This window comes from Crinia signifera, chromosome 7, assembly GCF_055691185.1.
Source record: "Crinia signifera chromosome 7, ASM5569118v1, whole genome shotgun sequence".
In the NCBI taxonomy this organism is placed as follows: Eukaryota; Metazoa; Chordata; class Amphibia; order Anura; family Myobatrachidae; genus Crinia; species Crinia signifera.
This window is the reverse complement of record NC_139223.1, coordinates 194,015,357-194,033,848: the sequence shown is the minus strand read 5'-3', so window position 1 is coordinate 194,033,848 and position 18,492 is coordinate 194,015,357. Positions and strand designations below refer to the sequence as shown.

General features: G+C 45.0%; 1 protein-coding gene across 3 annotated transcripts in view; it reads right to left on the bottom strand.

The window, feature by feature from the left end:
- The window catches only part of LOC146021013 (dynein axonemal heavy chain 11-like), a 248,607-nt gene that overhangs the window by 33,328 nt on the left and 196,787 nt on the right, over positions 1-18,492 (bottom strand). For all 3 annotated transcript variants that reach the window (XM_083154785.1, XM_083154786.1, XM_083154787.1), the window contains one exon: positions 13,545-13,787. In XM_083154785.1, coding sequence (XP_083010911.1) covers positions 13,545-13,787 — 243 coding nt within the window. The remainder of the gene's footprint in view (positions 1-13,544; positions 13,788-18,492) is intronic.

Genomic DNA, 18,492 nt, shown 5'->3' with positions numbered 1-18,492 from the left:
ATCCACATGGGCACGTGAAGTAGTAGACTATGTGGTCTAATTGGCAATGTAGCCTATGGCGCAAGAAGATCTTCTTCCCACTATGGGGGTGGCAAAAGTATGTACCCACCATCAGTCCTTGACAGGTCGAACAGCCTAGACACTTGAAGCATCCTTTTTTCTTAGTCATCTAGTTGCTATCTGGTACTTCTAAGTGTCTCGTGCTTGTACGATACAAAGAGTCCTTCAGGTTACGGCCTCTCGTGATGCTCAGTAATGGCTTTGTTCCCTTCAACTTTTTGAAGGCCGGATCGGTGTCAACCAAATGCCAATTTTTACGTATTGAGTTTTGTGTTGTACTCAAATTGGTATCACAATGTACATTAAGTACCAGGCGTTCCTGTTTGATCTTATCAGTTGTATCATGCTTCATCTGGGGAGTGGCTCTGGCTTTCTTGAGACATCTCTCGATATCCTTTTTGTTGTATACTCTTGACAAAAATCTCTCAAAACACTCCGCCACTTGCCCCTCCGCAGTTTCACCATCAGAGTTATTGCGTAATACGCGAAGAAACTGAGATATGGGTAAATTTGATTTTAATTTTGGTGGATGGTGGCTTGTAGCCCACAGCAATGTATTGCGGTCCGTCTCTTTCCTAAAGAGTGTGTATTGTAGTATGCCTTCTTTCTGTGAAATGGTCACATCTAGGAAATTTATTCCAACAGTGCTGCAAGTAGCTGTGAAGCGCACTGGACTCGCAATTTCATTTAAATGTGTCACCATATCATTGAATGTGTCTACATCACCCTGCCAGATAATAATCACATCGTCAATAAAACGCTTGAAGTACACTAGGCGATCCCCATATTCTGGTATTATGTATGTTCTCTCATATTGGTCCATGTACAGGTTCGCGTAGCTAGGGGCCACATTGGACCCCATAGCTGTCCCCGCTAACTGTACAAAATGGTCACCTTCGTACATAAAATGATTTTCTTTCAAAACCAGTTCAAGGAGTGACAATAGAAATTCTACTGGGGGGCCTTTACTTTTACGTGCTTGTAAGGCTTCTCCCACTGCAAAAAGACCATCATCATGGGGTATAATTGTGTACAATGAGCACACATCAAGTGTGCCCAGTACCACATCATCTGGTAAAACCCGAATTTGGTCTAAATCCTTTAGCAAATGACCGGTGTCCTTTAAGTAGGTAGTGGTGTCTCTGACCAGGGGTTGTAAATGATAGTCAAGAAATTTAGCCAGGGGCTGTAAAACTGAACCCCTGGCCGAAATGATGGGACGTCCTGGTGGGTCCACAAGTGTCCTCTCCTCCTCTCCTCCTACAGCAGATTGATGAATATGAAAAAATTCACATGCCTTCTCTTGTGTCAGACCCTAGTAACAACTGGGTCCTAAAGCTACAGGAACAAATGGACACATATAAGAACAACCTTTTGGCTTTCAAAAGGGAGAAATTACGTAAAGTCCAGATGGACTATGAACAAAAAAGAGTTTATGAATGGCTCAATCCGACTCGTCCCCAAGGTCGAGCTAGGCCATTCAGAAAACGTCCTAATAAAAGGGGCGGAGCCAACCAGGACAGTTCCAACACCTCGCAAAGTGAGACGGATTCAGGTCCCACTGGCTCTGGCAGAGGGAGACTCCCTTTAGGGACCAAAACGCGGGCTATGCTATTGAAAAATCCAGATCCAGAGGCAGGAGGAGAACAAGGCGTGCAGGCCAAAACATCCGGCAAATCAAACAACAAAGTGTCGAAGTACAAAAATAATTAGTTTTCAATTTATCATCAGTATCGCTATCGGAGATTGAAATGCAGGTTTTGGCGAAAGGTTTGTCGTTTGTACCATCGAGACATACTGATCCCTTCCAGTGGAAGGTTGATACCTACAGACTGAATAGATCTTTACGTCTGAAAGACCATTTTGGTCGACAACCATCGCCTTCACCATCGATTACACCCGTTCCACCTATACCTCCGAAACTTCGACAAATTGCACCAAGATCCAAGTTTGATCCCATCACGTCAAATCCAGCCATTAAAACGTTTACCTGGCTTATGGAACAGCAAGCTGAAGTTTTTCAGTGCCCAACTTCTATGCCACTACAGCATAACCTCACAAAAGCGGAGAATGAGGCCCTAAAGTCCCTTTCTAAACGGAGGGACATTATTATTCGTGGGGCCGATAAAGGCGGAGCTGTGGTGGTTTTAAACACTGAGGACTACCGCCTAGAATGTGATCGATTACTCAGTGATATGTCTACCTATGGTTTGTTGGACAAAGACCCCACCTGGGGTTACAAAGCCGAATTGGATAAACTACTTAATGGTGCTGTTCGTGGTGGTATGATCTCACCATTATCAGTGGATTACCCTGTGGTGCCGTTATTCTACTGCATTCCTAAGATCCACAAGGCACTCAAGGACCCTACTGGCCGGCCCATCATTTCAGCCAGGGGGTCCTTGTACCATCCAATATCAGTATTCTTGGATGACTTATTGAATCCTTGTGTCCAAGCATTGCCCTCCTACCTAAAGGACACTACCTCTCTGCTAAGAATTTTGAGGGACTTACATCTTACTAAGGATTTGTCCACCTTTACATGTCTGTGTACGGCCGATGTGTCTAGCCTCTACACCTGCATCCCGCATGGTGCAGGTGTGGAGGCGGTGAGACAATTATTGACCAATAATCCTTTATACACTGGTCCTCCTATTGAGCTGTTTCTGGACCTGTTATTACTTGTACTGACCAGGAATTACTTCCTATATAATGGGAGGTTCTTCCTACAACGGTCTGGCGTGGCTATGGGATCCGCTGTGGCCCCCGCCTACGCCAACACATTTATGTACAGTATAGAGCAGTGGTAGCCAACCCTAGCCCTCGAGAGCTACCAACAGTTCACATTTTCCAGACAACCTAGCTGCTGCACAGCTGCACTCATTAATCACTGACACATTTTAAAAGATACACAGATGAGGCTAATTAGCTCACTTGTGATTCTGTGAGGAGACCTGGAAAACATGCACTGTTGGTAGCTCTCGAGGACTAGGGTTGGCTACCCCAGGTATAGAGAAACAATTGTTTTTTCATGGTGATAGTCTCATTCCTGGTGTTGTGCTGTATTATCGATATATCGATGATTTACTCATTTTTTGGTCAGAAAACCCCACACAACTTGAAGCTTTACTTATTGGACATAACAACAGTGGCAGTGTCATTCAGCTCACATCTCACATTGATTTGGGTAATGTTCAGTTTTTGGATGTGGACATCACTGTAGATAGTGGTCAGGTGATAACAGCTTTATATTCCAAGCCAACGGATAGAAATACCCTATTGCGCTACAACAGCTCACATCCCATTCCTCTGCGGAGTGGCCTCCCGTACTCACAATTATTGAGGGTACGGAGGATCACCTCTGATGAAAAAGCAGTACCTGGGGCCCTTAATACCATGGTTAATAAGTTTGTACAGAGGGGTTATCCACGTTCTACTCTGCTACCCATCAGAGACAAAGTCCTCAATTTATCCAGAGATAGTACTCTATGTGAGAAACCTGAGAAAATTCAAGATAGCCCTGCAGGTAAATTTCCCTGGGTGAATAAATTTTCAGTGGACAGTGGTCGCACCACCACTCTGGCGAAGAAGTGGTGGCCCATTGTGTCCACAGATAAGGACTTGCCCCTTTTACATAATACACAACTTATGCCCAGTTACTCTAGACAATCCAACCTGAAGGATCATTTGGTCAAACTCGACATATCAGGTTGGGATAAAAAAGCACCCACACATTTCCTCACTAGGAAAAATGGGTGCTTCAGATGTTTGGGGTGTGTTACCTGTAAAACCATGACTGTGAGCGATGTGTTTCTCCATCCTTTATCCAAAAAAAGTTTTTCTATCAAGTTTCCTTTAACTTGCAGTTCTACTTATGTTGTCTACCTTTTAACGTGCCCTTGTGGGCTGTCCTATGTGGGGAAGACCCAGCGTCAGTTTAAGGAACGCATGGCCCTGCATAGGACAGCCATCAATCAGGCCATTCAATCTGGCCACAGTGACCAGCCAATTGCTCGTCACTGTTTGACTTTTAAGCACTCGGTTGGTGACATTAAGTCTATTATTATTGATCATATACCCAGTACACTACGGGGGGGCAACAGGAACAAGGCATTACTACAACGAGAGAGCCAAGTGGATTTTTTTATTGGGGACTATGGCCCCCAATGGATTAAATGAGTCACTTGGACTCCAATGTTTTTTATAGGTTTAAGCCCAGGCTTGGCCTATACACTTGTTCTTCTGATATGTATCCGGGACTTAGTTCTTTTAATGAAGACTTATCTTCACCTATAACACGCTTACTTGTACTGCCTTGTATCCTGATGCGTCCCCTATATGTATCAATGTTGGTTGTGATTGACATTTGCCTAGCTGGGACACTGTTGTCAATAGGCTTCACTATGGGAGCCGTGTGTTTGTTCTTATGTATGTTTCCATGTGTATAGATATGTTTCCTGATTTTTATGGTGCTGGACCTAGCTATGTACAACAGCCATACTTGTGGTAATTCATGCAGCTGTTGTTTTTCATGTGTACACCATTTACAATTGCTCGGTGATATTATATAACTGAGCGTTGTTTTGTTTATACATGGGTTGCTAGGGAACCGATCGGGCTCCAATCAGAATCCGGGCTAGCATGACGCACTTCCGGTCTTGGTTGGCGCGGTCAGGAGAGTGCTCTGCTGGAGGGCGGAAGCTACACATTTGTGTGTGCTGATGCTCCCGGCGGCGCTTCCGGACGGGCAGTCATTGACCGGAGTTAGTGCTGCATGCCGTGCTGGGGATTTTCTGACTGCCGGACACGGGGGACGTGTGCAGCCGACGGGACACTTCCTGTTCTGGTCTGGCAATGCAGCTTGTCCCGCCGTCCGACAGGTGAGTTTGATCGGTTTGCTAATTGGGCTCTGGGGGTGTGTTTTATGTGCCTGCTATATATGTCAGTGTTTGATGTACCCATGTTGTATCTGCTGTCCTGCCCTGACGACAGGGGGTAACCCCGAAACGGTCGGTAATAAAAAGGACCTTTTTTCTTCAAGCCTGACGAGTGCCGCTTTCTTCCTGCCTCTATATTTGTGGACTTCAATTGGAGGGCACCGCAGCCCAACTCCAGCTAACAGTAAGCTGTATTATTTTCCATTTACCATTGAGTGCCGGATTCTTGCTACATGTATATATATATATATATATATATATATATATATATATATATATATATAGGAAAGAGGTGAGACGGGCGCCTTCTGGTGTAGTAGGTTTAGGTTCAATGTGGATCCCTTCACCTTTAGTGAGTGATCACCCCAGTGGTGTGTACGTGTACCGTTATTAGTGGATTCCAACCACTTTTTTATGAGCGTGTTATAGTCTCACCGCTTTCATAGATTTTTGCATAGAGGTTCCCTGGAACAGGAACCAATAGGAGAAGGAGCTGCCACTCTTAGAAGAAAGAGAAGATTGGTGTACCATAGGGGGAGAATTACACATCGTGTGATCAAGAGGATAGAACTTTCCTCGATCAGGAGAATCCACTCAGCGCTTGTACCACCCTCTTTTCCAATATATATATATATATATATATATATATATATATATATATATATATATATATATATATATATATATATATATATATATATAGCAATCCAAATCCCAAAGGATAAATCAGCACTCAGAAGACGGTCATCACTTGCAAATAAAATATATTTGGGGACGTTTCGGGGTATTAGCCCCGTCCCCAGCCCAAACCTACAGCCTCAGAATCATGCAACACAATAGTAACCCCCTTATACTGTACTTGCCACTTACACATTATGCCACATGGAATGAGCAAAAATTCACACCGGCTGAGCCAAAATTTACACTATGGCACATGGGTTGAGTCAAAATTCACGTTATGCCACACAGATTAAGGCAAAATTCACATTTTGCCATATGGATTGAGCCGAAATACACACTATTCCAAACGGATTGAGCAAAAATTCACAATGTGCTTTATAATTAAAAATACATATTACAAAATGAACACCATAATACCCATTACATGTTAAGTCACACACTATATTGTCCATTACGTATTATGCCAAACACCATAATGCCTATTAGCGCTGCTTACCTACATGCTCATCACCAGGGGTTCCATGCTCGTTGCCATGTGGGATTACATGCTCATTGCCAAGGGGGAATACATGCTTGAGGTAACTGCAGTACAGCTGCCGCCGGCACAAGTGACAGCCATTGACAGCCGGGCAGAGAGTAGGGGGCTGCCCTGTTTTATTCAGAGCACTGTAGGTTGAAGTAATACCCCAGAAAATGCAGGGACTTACCCGGGAATATGTTCCCAGGATCATGCAGGGACATTCCCTGCATTTTCTGATGTGAGGGGGAGAGAAAACAACCCCCTCTCCCCCCCTCCCTTTAACCAACTGGCTATATCTTCGGAACCAACTCATCAATTTACATGAGACCAGTATCATATTGAAGAACTTTTGAGTGGGCTTGAAATGATTTTGTGAAACTGGGACGTTTGGTTCTAGAGAAAAATGCCCTCAAACAACATGAACAGCCATGAAATTACATTTCAGAAATGAAAAAAATCGGTTTACCCGCAATATCTCTGGTATCAGCCAGCCTGGTATTAAATTGAAGGCCCAGCGATTTTGGTTTGACTGAGATCAACCTCAAGCTTCTGTGACGCCAGAGGGGGAACTAGCAGCCATTGGAACCAAGTAGGGGGCGGAATTAGCGGGTCCCATGTTATAGGTTTGCCCGGTGGTATCTCCAGTTCCCGGGGGGCTAGCGGCATGGGTCTGGGGTTGTTGGAAAGCCCTGGCGATCCGCTACAAATTAGGCCTATTTTTAAGAGTGGGCGTGGAGCTGCAGCTCCATCAGGCCCATTGTTAATCCGGCCCTGCATCTTACCCTACTGGCTCATGGTACCCCACTTTCCCCTTCAAATATTTTCTAACTTCTGCAAAATTATACATCCTTTCCAAAAACACACAGAGATTATAGCTGGTAGTACAATTTTGCACAGCGCCCAGTTGAGGGGAAGTGCCATGCTCCACCGCCTTATATGTGCTTAAATGCTTGTTCCAATATATTTCTAAACAATATTAACTATATACTATATATTTTGAGAATTTTAGCAAGTATGGATTGCTGCCTGCCATATTGGATTTGTTTGCAACTATTTGCTGTGATAGTTATCTTCTTCTATTGCAGCGCAATATACATGACAATAAATCTGATGCCTATGCAATAAATTCCAAATGCAATTTAACCATACTTGCCTTCTTTTGAAATAGCATGTCAGGGAGAGTGTGATGGTGGCACAGATAAGTGCGGATGTGTACTGCTACATCTGAGAGACACATCGTAAAATGACTCACACCCAAATGAAGATGAGCCCCCACATCAGTTAGAGAGATCTCCTGTACTTGTTGAAGAAAAGAAACTGATCCGTGTCAGGGTTGCTCGTGTATTGTGTTTCACATGTGGATCAATATAAGTGGCCATGAGAAATCTTATTTAATATGCATGCAGCCATAGGGATCATTGGGCCTTATAACCAATGCAGGGAAATGGGTACTTATGTAATATCTGGGCTCCCGTTTTTTTATGAGACAGCGTCCCCACGCGGGGCTCGCTACGCTTCGGGCACGGTGGCTTGCTGCGCTCGCCACACTATATAAAATCAACTCCATGCGTAGTTGGATAGTAGGGGTATGAAAAAATGGGGTGCATTTAACATGGGAGCCCAGATAATACATAAGTACCGGGAAATGTCATTGATGATTCCATTTGAATGTATACAGATGGAGCCCCTCTCATTCACTCTCAGCGCTCGCCAGAACCTCCTCGCTGGCGAACGCTGGAAGAGAGGGACTCCACCAGACTGGGACGCGCGTCTGTGTCATATGCACGCACATCCCAGTCACTCGGAGGCTGGGCGGCGTGACACTGCCTGTCTCCGCTTCAGTGAGATGGGCAGGGTTAGGGGGAGGTGCGAGGCGGGGCGGCGGTGGGGACTGACTATGACGGCCGGGGAGGCGGTTGACGGCGGCGGGGAGCTCCATCGGAACGGGGCTCACGAGTGTCTAGTGCGCATGCGCCCCCTTCCGACGGCTGGGGATGGAATTGCTGGCCCCTGCAAGGAAGAGGGGCGCTACGTCTGTATATCTGGGATTAATTTTTTCCCCCTTAAATGTAACAACTGCATAATGTGGTTTAGGTGAAATCAGGGATATTTCTAGACTTTCAGGGAGTTAGGGAGATTGCTGCTGTTTCACAGAGTCTCCTGCAGATTGCAGGAGGGTAGGCAACTATGATGAATAGGTAAACAAAACAATAAATTAATAATTAAGATCAAGAAACGCAAAATGAGGGTTTGATGGATTTTACTGCAACGTTTTAATTGTACTCATATACTCATATTAATTTTACAAGCATAACTGCAAGTGTTCCGCTCCTTTTCAAGCAGAGGTCTAGTGGCACCTTGGATGCGACCCAAATGCATTGGCAAATGCGGGGGGAGGGATGGGGCTGGATTCCAGTTGCCCAGAAACCCCCCACCTCTTGGCAAGTGGCTAAAATTATGACAACAATAGCAATATTAGCAATAATATGCAGTATAATACCCCTTTCACATCGCACTTTTAAAACGGTAAATTGCCGTTTTTTTCCCTTTTTAAAACGTTTAAGCCTGCACTGTGAATGCACCACAGCCGATTTACCGTTTAAAGTTAACTGGCATTTCGAACCGTGTAAAAAGCAGAGTCCTACACGGTTCCTTGCCGTTTTTTGTGCAATGTGAATGTGTACAATGCTATGCATTCACAGTGCAGGCTTAAACGTTTTAAAAAAGGGGAAAAAAAAACGGCAATTTACCGTTTTAAAAGTGCGATGTGAAAGGGGTATAAACCGGTATTTAAAACGGTAATCTGCGGCAATGTTAAGGCTCTGACCCGTTTTAATTACCGTTTTAAATACCGGTTTTTAAAACGTGTCGGCGATGTGAAAGTGGTATACGGGGCAATAGCAATATTTTGGTAACAGCTTCTAACAAGTTTCCTGTGTGTGTGTGGCTTTGAATCCACCATCAGTGCAGTAGACCAGAGAGCAGCTACCAGGAAGAAGAGACAGGAGCCTTACCATGAGGTGGGAGTTCCATTATGTTTGTGTATTTATTATAATAGTATATTTAACCTTTTCTTGAAAACTTATTTATACTATTTAAATGTTTGATACATCCAATACTATAGACCAGGGGTGGGGAACCTTTTTTGTGCCAAGGGCCAATTGTATGGGGAAAAAAGCCTTCGGGGGCAATATGTAAAAATTTCTCTTACAAATTGTCCTGCTGCAGCCGTACCATGCTCCGTCGGCTGCCGCTGAATAGGACTGACAGTCTCCGGCTGCTGCCGATTATGAAGAATCGCGTGAGAACTACCGACCTCAAGCGAGAATTCCCCAGGCGGGCCACTCAGACCGGCTACGGGGGCCGCATATGGCCCCCTGGCCTGAGGTTCCTCACCCCTGCTATAGACCATCTATAGTGTTAGATATTAATACTGTATCCCATACAGTATCCATTGTATAAAAATGCCAATATGTACATTAATGTCCGGGGATCAATACTCGGTTCTTCTACCTCTCCCCCAGGCTAACTCATTGCTCCACAGAGTGCGAGATTGTGGACTGAATTTTTAAACCCCGCTCTTGAAATCCTGCGTTTGCCACTGAAATGCACTGAACATCAGATGTGTGCGACTGAGCACTGTATATAAGATCATAATACACAACACAACAATGCTAATAACTACAAATAATAATAGCAAAATGTACAGGAAGCAATGATACTATGTGTGGCTGCATACTCTTTCTTTATATATCGTATATATGTGTCTGGGTGAATGTAAATGTGACTGTGACTGCATGTGTCTCTCTCGGAATATATATTACTGTAGAGAATAGATAATGAGTCTGGGGTTCATGCGGTGGAACAGAAAAGGTTGACATACCAGGGAATCCTTGCAAAGTAATATGTGTATTAGCGGATTTCCCAGTGGGTGTCACACCGTCAGTGTTACATTGAATAAGGGACATGGAAAAAAATAGTGTATTTATTATTTGTCTTACAAAGATTACATCCTTTGTGACCATATCAATATAATAATAATGTGAAACGTTAATGATGTTAGCAAGCGTGAAACACTGCGAGTCAGTGTTAGTGGTGTCAATCAATACCATTTACTTGGGAACTCTACATTGAAAGCTAACAAAAATAACCAGACACTTTCTAAACACTTTAATTAATCCCTCCACAGCAGTGACTCCTGCCTGGGATCAGCCTCAGATCATGATGATGTTCTTCAATAAACTCTCCAGTCTAATGAGATCGCTTTCATAAGTCTGATATTATGTTTTCCCTTGGGAGTCTAAATAAAAGGATAAACTTCTTTCAGTATCCTTCGCGTCTATCAATGTCTGTAATAAGCAAATAGAAGACGTAAAATATAGGGCCAGTTCAATTAGACAAGACTTGGTTTCGACTGAGAGTAATTGCAGCTGTATATGCCACACGTATGGTATTGCGGGATTCTCAGGAGGAAATTCACTACGATGGGAGTTTTATATCACTTGGGATGTTGCTATGGGCAACCAATTTATTAACTTCGGGAACAGGGGTGGGGAACCTATTTTGTGCCATGGGCCGTTTGTATGAGGAAATGTTCTAATTGTACTCATATGCTCATAAGCAGAGGTCTAGTGGCACCTTGGATGCACCTGGCAAATGCAGGGGGGCTGGATTCCAGTTGCCCAGAAACCCCCTCCTCTTGGCAAATGGCTAAAATTATGACAATAGCAAAATTAGCAATAATATGCAGTATAAGGGGCAGAGGAGAGCTGCTGCACATGCCCAGTGGTAGCAGCTTCTAACAAGTTTCCTGTGTGTGTGGATTTGAATCCACCATCAGTGCAGTAAACCAGAGAGCAGCTACCAGGAAGAAGAGACAGGAGCCTTACCATGAGGTGGGAGAATGTGAGCTTAGAAAGTTCACTACGAGTTCCATTATGTTTGTGTATTTATTATAATTGTATATTTAACCTTTTCTTGAAAACTTATTTATACTATTTAAATGTTTGATACATCCAATACTATAGACCCAGGGGCGGGGAACCTTTTTTGTGCCAAGGGCCGATTGTAGGGGGAAAAAAATCCTTCGGGGGCCATATGTAAAAATTTTGTCTTACAAATTGTCCTGCTGCAGCCGTCCCACGCTCCGGCGGCTGCTGAATAGGACTGACAGTCCCCGGCTGCTGTTGATTAAGAGTAATCTCGCGAGAACTACCGACCTCTCATGAGAATTCCCCTGTACTTTACTCCCGGCAAAGCCGGCGTGCGGGTGGGTAGGCCATTCAGACCGGCTACTGAGGTTCCCCACCCCTGTTCTAGAAGGTGGTAAATAAATAAGAAGTAGATTCTGATTGGTTGACCATAGCAACATCCCATGTGAAATATATCTCCCATCTTAGAAAATAAACCCCTCAGAGTTTTGTACCTAGCCCCAGAGGGCTTAATGCAAAGATCCACAAGTCCTGGGTGATATCGGGCTGTGATGTGGAGGGGGCTTGGTGCGTTGGGGGACAGACTCCTAACCGAATTAACCCCATATTGTAATCAAACAAACACTCCAATATTATAATACTTTGCAATAAGTATAAATAGAAACATTGAAATTGATGGCAAAAAAAAAAATGGGTTCATGTAATCTTCAAAATTTACTCTTCAGTACTATTATTCTATTTTGTCATTTGTATTTGGATATATAAAATGATTTATGTTCGGCCAATAGTATGGCCGCCATTAAATTAGGTTCACAGATACCAGGAAGGCAGACATTTTGTGAACTGAGCCAATATTAGAACGCAGACATCACTCTTTACCATACTTGCCAAAAATCCTGGAATGTCCCTGAGATTCCCACATTTTTGAGGCATTCAATAAACCTATGGAACCGTTGTCCGGCCTCCAACATGACAGTACAGGAGACAGGGCCCAATAATGCAACGGGTCAGCTCCGCCCCTCTACCGCCACCTCCTTCTCCCCTCTGGGAAGTCTTCTAGAGGGAATTTTAGAACATTTCCCATTGAACTGATAGGCAACATAACCATGAATATTGGTTCCACTCATAAAATGGCCCCCTCCACTGTTCATTGTACCTACCTACTCGCCCAGAATGTCCAAGAGACTCAAGAATTTTGGGAGGCATTCAGGACTCTGTGGAGAGTAGGCTAGCCTCCTGCAAACTGTCCACTTCCCAAGTGAAGTAAGTGATCTGTGGGCCTGATATTGGGATTCACATTGATCTGTGACATTGTGGCCCTGCCCCACAAATTGTGGCTCTGTACAATGGGTAGGGGGGCCGCCATAATGTGATCATTGCACCATACTCCTGCACACTCCACTTAGCCGACACTCACTAAGGGGGAGATTTTTTTAAAGAATAAGGGGGCAGATGTATTAAGCCTGGAGAAGAGATAAAATGGAGATAAAGTGAAAGGAAATAAAGCACCAACCAATCAACTGCCAACTGTCATTTTCAAAGACAGTTCATTGACTGGTGCTTTATCTCCTTTCACTTTGGGCCAGATGTACTAAGCTTCAAAAGTGATAAAATGGAGAGTGATAACGCACCAGCCAATCAACTTCTACTTGTCATTTTTCAAACTCAGCCTGTGACATGACAGGTAGGAGCTGATTGGTTGGTGGGTTATCACTCTTCATTTTATCACTTTTCAAGCTTAGTACATCTGGCCCTAATCTCCAGTTTATCTCTTCTACACGTTTAATACATCTGCCCCAAGGAGAGATAAAGTAAGCACCAATCAGTGCCTGCTCTTTTTCAAACATAGCCTGTCACATGACAGTTAGGAGCTGATTAATTTGTTCTTTATCTCAGCAAGTGTGATATGTGTACCATATAGATGCAGGCTGACACAATTATATAGCTAAAACAATTATATGTCTTGATACGATGTTTCCTGAACATAAAGTGCCTCAGCATGCTAATAGCTATAAGATATTACTCCGGAGAGGAGAGTTTCAGCAGCCGCTCAGGGGCCGGGGCATAAGAGTGACATCACTAAGCCCGCCCCCATGATGTTAAACCAGCTAATTCACGGATCTCCGTGGAGGGGCTAAAATGACACGATTGTGCCATTTTAGCTTCGCCCCCTCCTCTGAGACCTGAGGATTGCAGCATTTTAATGCCGCGATCCGGGGGACAGCGGGGGTCCCCCCTGAATCCGGGAGGGTTGCCCACCCTTCCGGGGGGCCGGGAGGGGGACCCGATTTTTGGGAGACTCCCGGAAATTCCGGGAGGGTCGGCAACACTGTATTACTGCTCAAATATCCTGGACATAAGCCGAAACAAAATGTGATAATTCTTATAAAGAATCCTTACATATATGAGACTAACCTTTTCCTCCTCTGTCTGAGGGGCCCCTTCACCAGCTATACAGTCCCGTGACTGTAATTCTAACAACATGCGAAAAAGATTGTCTGAAGTCACGGTTAAGAATTCAATTTCTGCGTTCGGGTGTAGCCCATAATGGACGGGGCTCTCAGGTGGCAACATCTCATCAATGTATCTGTGGTAGCCATGGTAATCAAGGTTAGAGGGTATCATGAATCCAGGCGCTAAGGCGAGTTTCCTGTCAAACTACAGAAAAAAAAGACACATTGAATGAACACATTATAACACATACAAATAATACTTTCCACCAAATCTGCTCTGGATCTTGGTAAAGACTGCAAGAAAATGACCATCGGTGACATCATGCGGAGGACAATGACCAAACTCTTATAGTAGAAACCTTAGAAAATCATCATCTCTATAGTTTTCATTCCCCTTGTTTTCTGCCCCTTTGGATCACTGGGGACCCTTATATTTGTGCTTTAAAGGAGTTTTATTGAATATGACAGAAAACAGAATTAATCCTTCTTGGCAGGGTGGCCCCAGATCCAAGTTTCCTGTGCTTTGACCAGCGGGATCCCTGTCTTTAATTCTCTTGTCCCTACAATTCTTTACAGCCATTGTTACAAGAGATCAAGAGAATGTCTGGCTTCGAGCATGCTGGTTCCGCTGCTCTGTGCAGCAAGTCTGACTAACTTACAGCATGAATAATATTAAGGGTCAAGTATTTTAAGGCTTAAAATATGAGGCTGGAATCATATCACGCAACATAAGGGTGTAGTATATACGGCGTTCTAATCTCATCAAAGAAGAAAATAGGTCTGTAGGATGATCCTTGTTTTCAGTACAGATTAAATGTACTGAGAAGGGATACACAGACATAAATGAGATTGCTTATAACTGTATATAGACATACAGGCTGGGGATTTCTATATTAAGGTAACTAGTGTGCCCTCTGCTAGCCCCTAGCGTAGATCAAATTAATAATAAAGCAATGCAAATGTACATTTTACTTTTCTATTATAAAATATATATCTATATCCACATAAATACATCTCTCTCCCTCTCTTGTTAAGTTATAAGTCATAACTTGCCAATTGCCAGTATACTGTAATAGTAAAATGAGCCTAGATATAAAACCTATTTATTTTTGAAAGTTTTTTTCTGAAGTATGCTAACAAAAGGTGCACAACAACGAAAAATTAGCAGAGAGGACAAAGAGGAGCAAGAAAGAGAGGGAGACATAGGGGTTTATTCTAGTCCATTCTTTCTGACAAAATCCTTCTTAGATGGACAAAACCATGTGCACTGCAGGGGACAGATGTAACATGTGCAGAGAGAATTAGATTTGGGTGAGTTATTTTGTTTCTGTGCAGGGAAAATACTGACTGCATGATTTTACACTTCAATATAGATCTCACTTTGAAGAAAAACCCCACCCAAATCTAATTCTCTCTGCACAAGTTACATCTGCCCCACCCGCAGTGCACATGGTTTTGTCCATCTAAGAAGGATTTTGTCAGAAAGAATGGACTAGAATAACCCCCTAAGAGAGATGGGGAGTTCAGGGAGATTGGAAGAGAGGATTTTATGGAAAAAGAGGAAATGAGAGAAAGAGGATCAGAGAGAAAGGGGAGGAGCGAGAGAGATGGAAGGTGTGAGTGGAAGTGAGAGAGAATGTTAATGAGAGAGGGAGAGAAAGACAGGGAGAGAGGGTGTCAGGGAGAAAGATAGATAAATGGTGTAAGGCAGAGAGACAGTCAGGGAGCGTGAGAGAGAGCAAGGGAATGAGAGAGAAAGGAAGAGAGATAAATGGAGGAGGAAGAGAGAGAAAGGGAGGAAGAGAATTAAAAGAAAGGATGAAGAGAGAGAAAGGCAGGGGGAGAGAGAGAGAGAGGTAGAAAAGGAGGGATAGAGATGAAAAGAGAGAGAAAAGGAGAGAGCGGGGAGAGAGAGAGAAGCATGAAGGGAGAGAAAGGAGACCAGAGAAGAAGAGATCTCTTTGTATTGTTCCTCAAAACATTCCTGAAACAAATTGTTACAGTTTGGCAGGACGCATTTTCCTGCTGAAAGAGGGTACTACCACCGGGAAATACCATTGCCATGAAGGGGGTACTCAGTCTACAACAAGGTTTACGAAGGTGGCAGGTGTCATAGTAACATTCACATAATTGCCAGGGCACAAGTTTTCCCAGCAGAACATTAAACATCCTAGCCTCTGATGTGTGACCTTGTGCATGTATACATTTTCACATTTCAACACTTACTTATATAAACCTGAAATAACGACTCGGAGACTTGGGTTTGGCAGAAATTGTTAGCTGAATTTATTTAAAACACTTTAAGCTAATTGCTTTTTATTAGAATTCCTTAATTAAATGGTGGCCCAGAAAGAACGGCTAGTGATCTAAGCTCCACCCCACGACTGACGTATGTAATGACGTATTCCCTACACAAGCGGTATGGCTCCACCTACTCCATTGACTGCCAACCCGAGCGGGTGGTCTCGCTGTCCCCCGAGCGGGTGATCTAGCGCAGGCCTATAGTCAATGAAGGTGAGCGCACCGAAAACAACCGATATGATGTATAAACATCGCTTACTGAAGACCTAAATCAATTAATCTGCCGTTCTTTCCCGCCAAAGCGGGGGTCCTGGTCCCAGGACAACCCCGCCCCGCCACCAGACTAGAGCACCAAAAAGGACGCTCCTAGGAAAAGATCCTCCACAAATCTGAGCTTCCCTTTCCTTACATAGGGGATTCTAACCGGGAGAGGCCCCGGACCGATGCTGTGCCCTTGGCCAACTGCCCCCTTCTAGGTCAGGGCCCGCAGCTTCCCTGCTGCGCTAACATGCGTCAGACCACTCAAGGTCATGGGCCCACAGCTTCCATGCTGTGCCCAATGGCCAACTGACCACTTACCGGTCAGGGCCCGCAGCTTCCCTGCTGCGCTAATCTGCATCAGACCCTCAAGGTCATGGGCCCACAGCTTCCATGCTGTGCCCAATGGCCAACTGACCACTTACAGGTCAAGGCCCGCAGCTTCCCTGCTGCGCTAGTATGTATCAGACCACTCAAGGTCTTGGGCCCCCAGCTTCAATGCTGTGCCCATGGCCAACTGACCACTTACAGGTCAGGGCCAGCAGCTTCCCTGCTGCGCTAGTATGCATCAGACCCCTTAAGGTCGGGGCCTACAGCTTCCATGCTGCGCCCATGGCCAACTGACCACTTGAAGGTCAGGGCCCACGGTTACCATCCTGCGCTAGTGGGCATCGGACCACTTGAGATCAGGGCTTACAGCTTCCATTTGGACTAAGGTGCGACCTGCCCTCCGTACCCCGATACTGTCTCTTCCCGACCCCTTATGGGTGGGTACAAGAATTGTGCACTGGTTTGTAAGGCTATGACATGTTAGTGTATTTTAGGAGGATCTGCCAAAGAAAATAAAATTTTCTGATGCCCAATTTTGGTTGCATATAATTTGGTAAAGTACCAATAGAACGCCCATTTCTGACACAAAGGGGGAAGGGTTCTGGGGAATGGGGATTACTCGGCCGGAGGACAAAAACGTCTGGACCTGCTGAGGGACTATTGACTATAGAATTCAGTCTGTCAGTTCAGGTAAAAAAGCGTGAAAACTCCGGACGCTCTGCTTAACAACAGAGCGTAGTTAATCCCCGAGTAGGATGGGCACAAATGACATACAAACATCCACCCAAGCGCTAGCGCAATCTGCTGGCACACTGCCCTCATGGCAGTAGATGTGGGCAGATGTACTTATTGTAACTAGCGGTATGCCATCGGCCTAAGACCCTAAATTTTGTTTTGCCGTGCGTCCTGCCCCTTGCCGCGGTTGTAGCCGCCCCTATTCTGTGAAAGTGTGTGCAGAATTCACTTGGTGAGAGGCCTAACCCTTCAAGGCATCAGCGCAACATCTAGCTGAATGGGTACCCCACTTCTAGGTCAGGGCCCGGAGCTTCCCTGCTGTGCCCAATGGCCCTCCGACCACTTACAGGTCAGGGCCTGCAGCTTCCCTGCTGCGCTAATATGCATCATACCAGTCAAGTTCGTGGGCCCCCAGCTTCCATGCTGTGCCCATGGCCGACTGACCACTTACAGGTCAGGGCCCGCAGCTTCCCTGCTGCACTAGTATGCATTAAACCCCTTAAGGTCGGCATGTCCCTTTTTTGCCCCACTTACTCCGCTTACTGTAGTTAAGTAAGAGGGATTACAATACTGCGCCGCTGAAGGCTGCTGTAACCGTTGTGAAGGTTGCCCTGTAGCGATGGCCGTGGGCCCCCCTGATCTGTGAGCTTCCGCATTAAGCCGTGTTTCCCTTAGAGAGAAAGGGCCATGACGTATAGCTGTAATTGGCTGTTGTGCCTGCGGCTCTCTTTCAAGCCTCGCGGATCTGCGGTGTAGCCATATTGGACCACCCCTGGCCAATCCGCCCTCCTGCCCTTACTGCTGTGTCCTTGCTTGCTCGCCCGTCTACTGGCATACCTGGCTGGCTGTGCGCTTAGGAGCCCTGGCCGTGCTACTTACTCCCGGCCCCTTCCTATCAAGAGTGGCTGGCATGAGGCACAGCATGCAGACAGGGAAGAACACCAAAAAACATTGTCTCACCACTGGAAGGACCGTCACCTGCTTGCTCTGACTCGGCTGTCCACCTCATCAACCTCCCTGTTCGATTTGGATGCGATTTCCAATTCCTTCCACGTTTTCTCGAGCAATTTGTCATCTGTGGAGACATGTGACTGGTCCCTGTCCTACTGCCCTCACATTTCCCTAATGCTGGAGCTATGTTATATACCAATATATAGTGCGATCCGCAGAGGGTGAAGTAGGGCTTTGGGGGGTGGGTTAAAAATGTTAATATGGTATCGCGACATATGGCCATATACGCCAGCCCCTTATGCCATGGCTAGCGAATAATAGGTTGAAGGATGCTA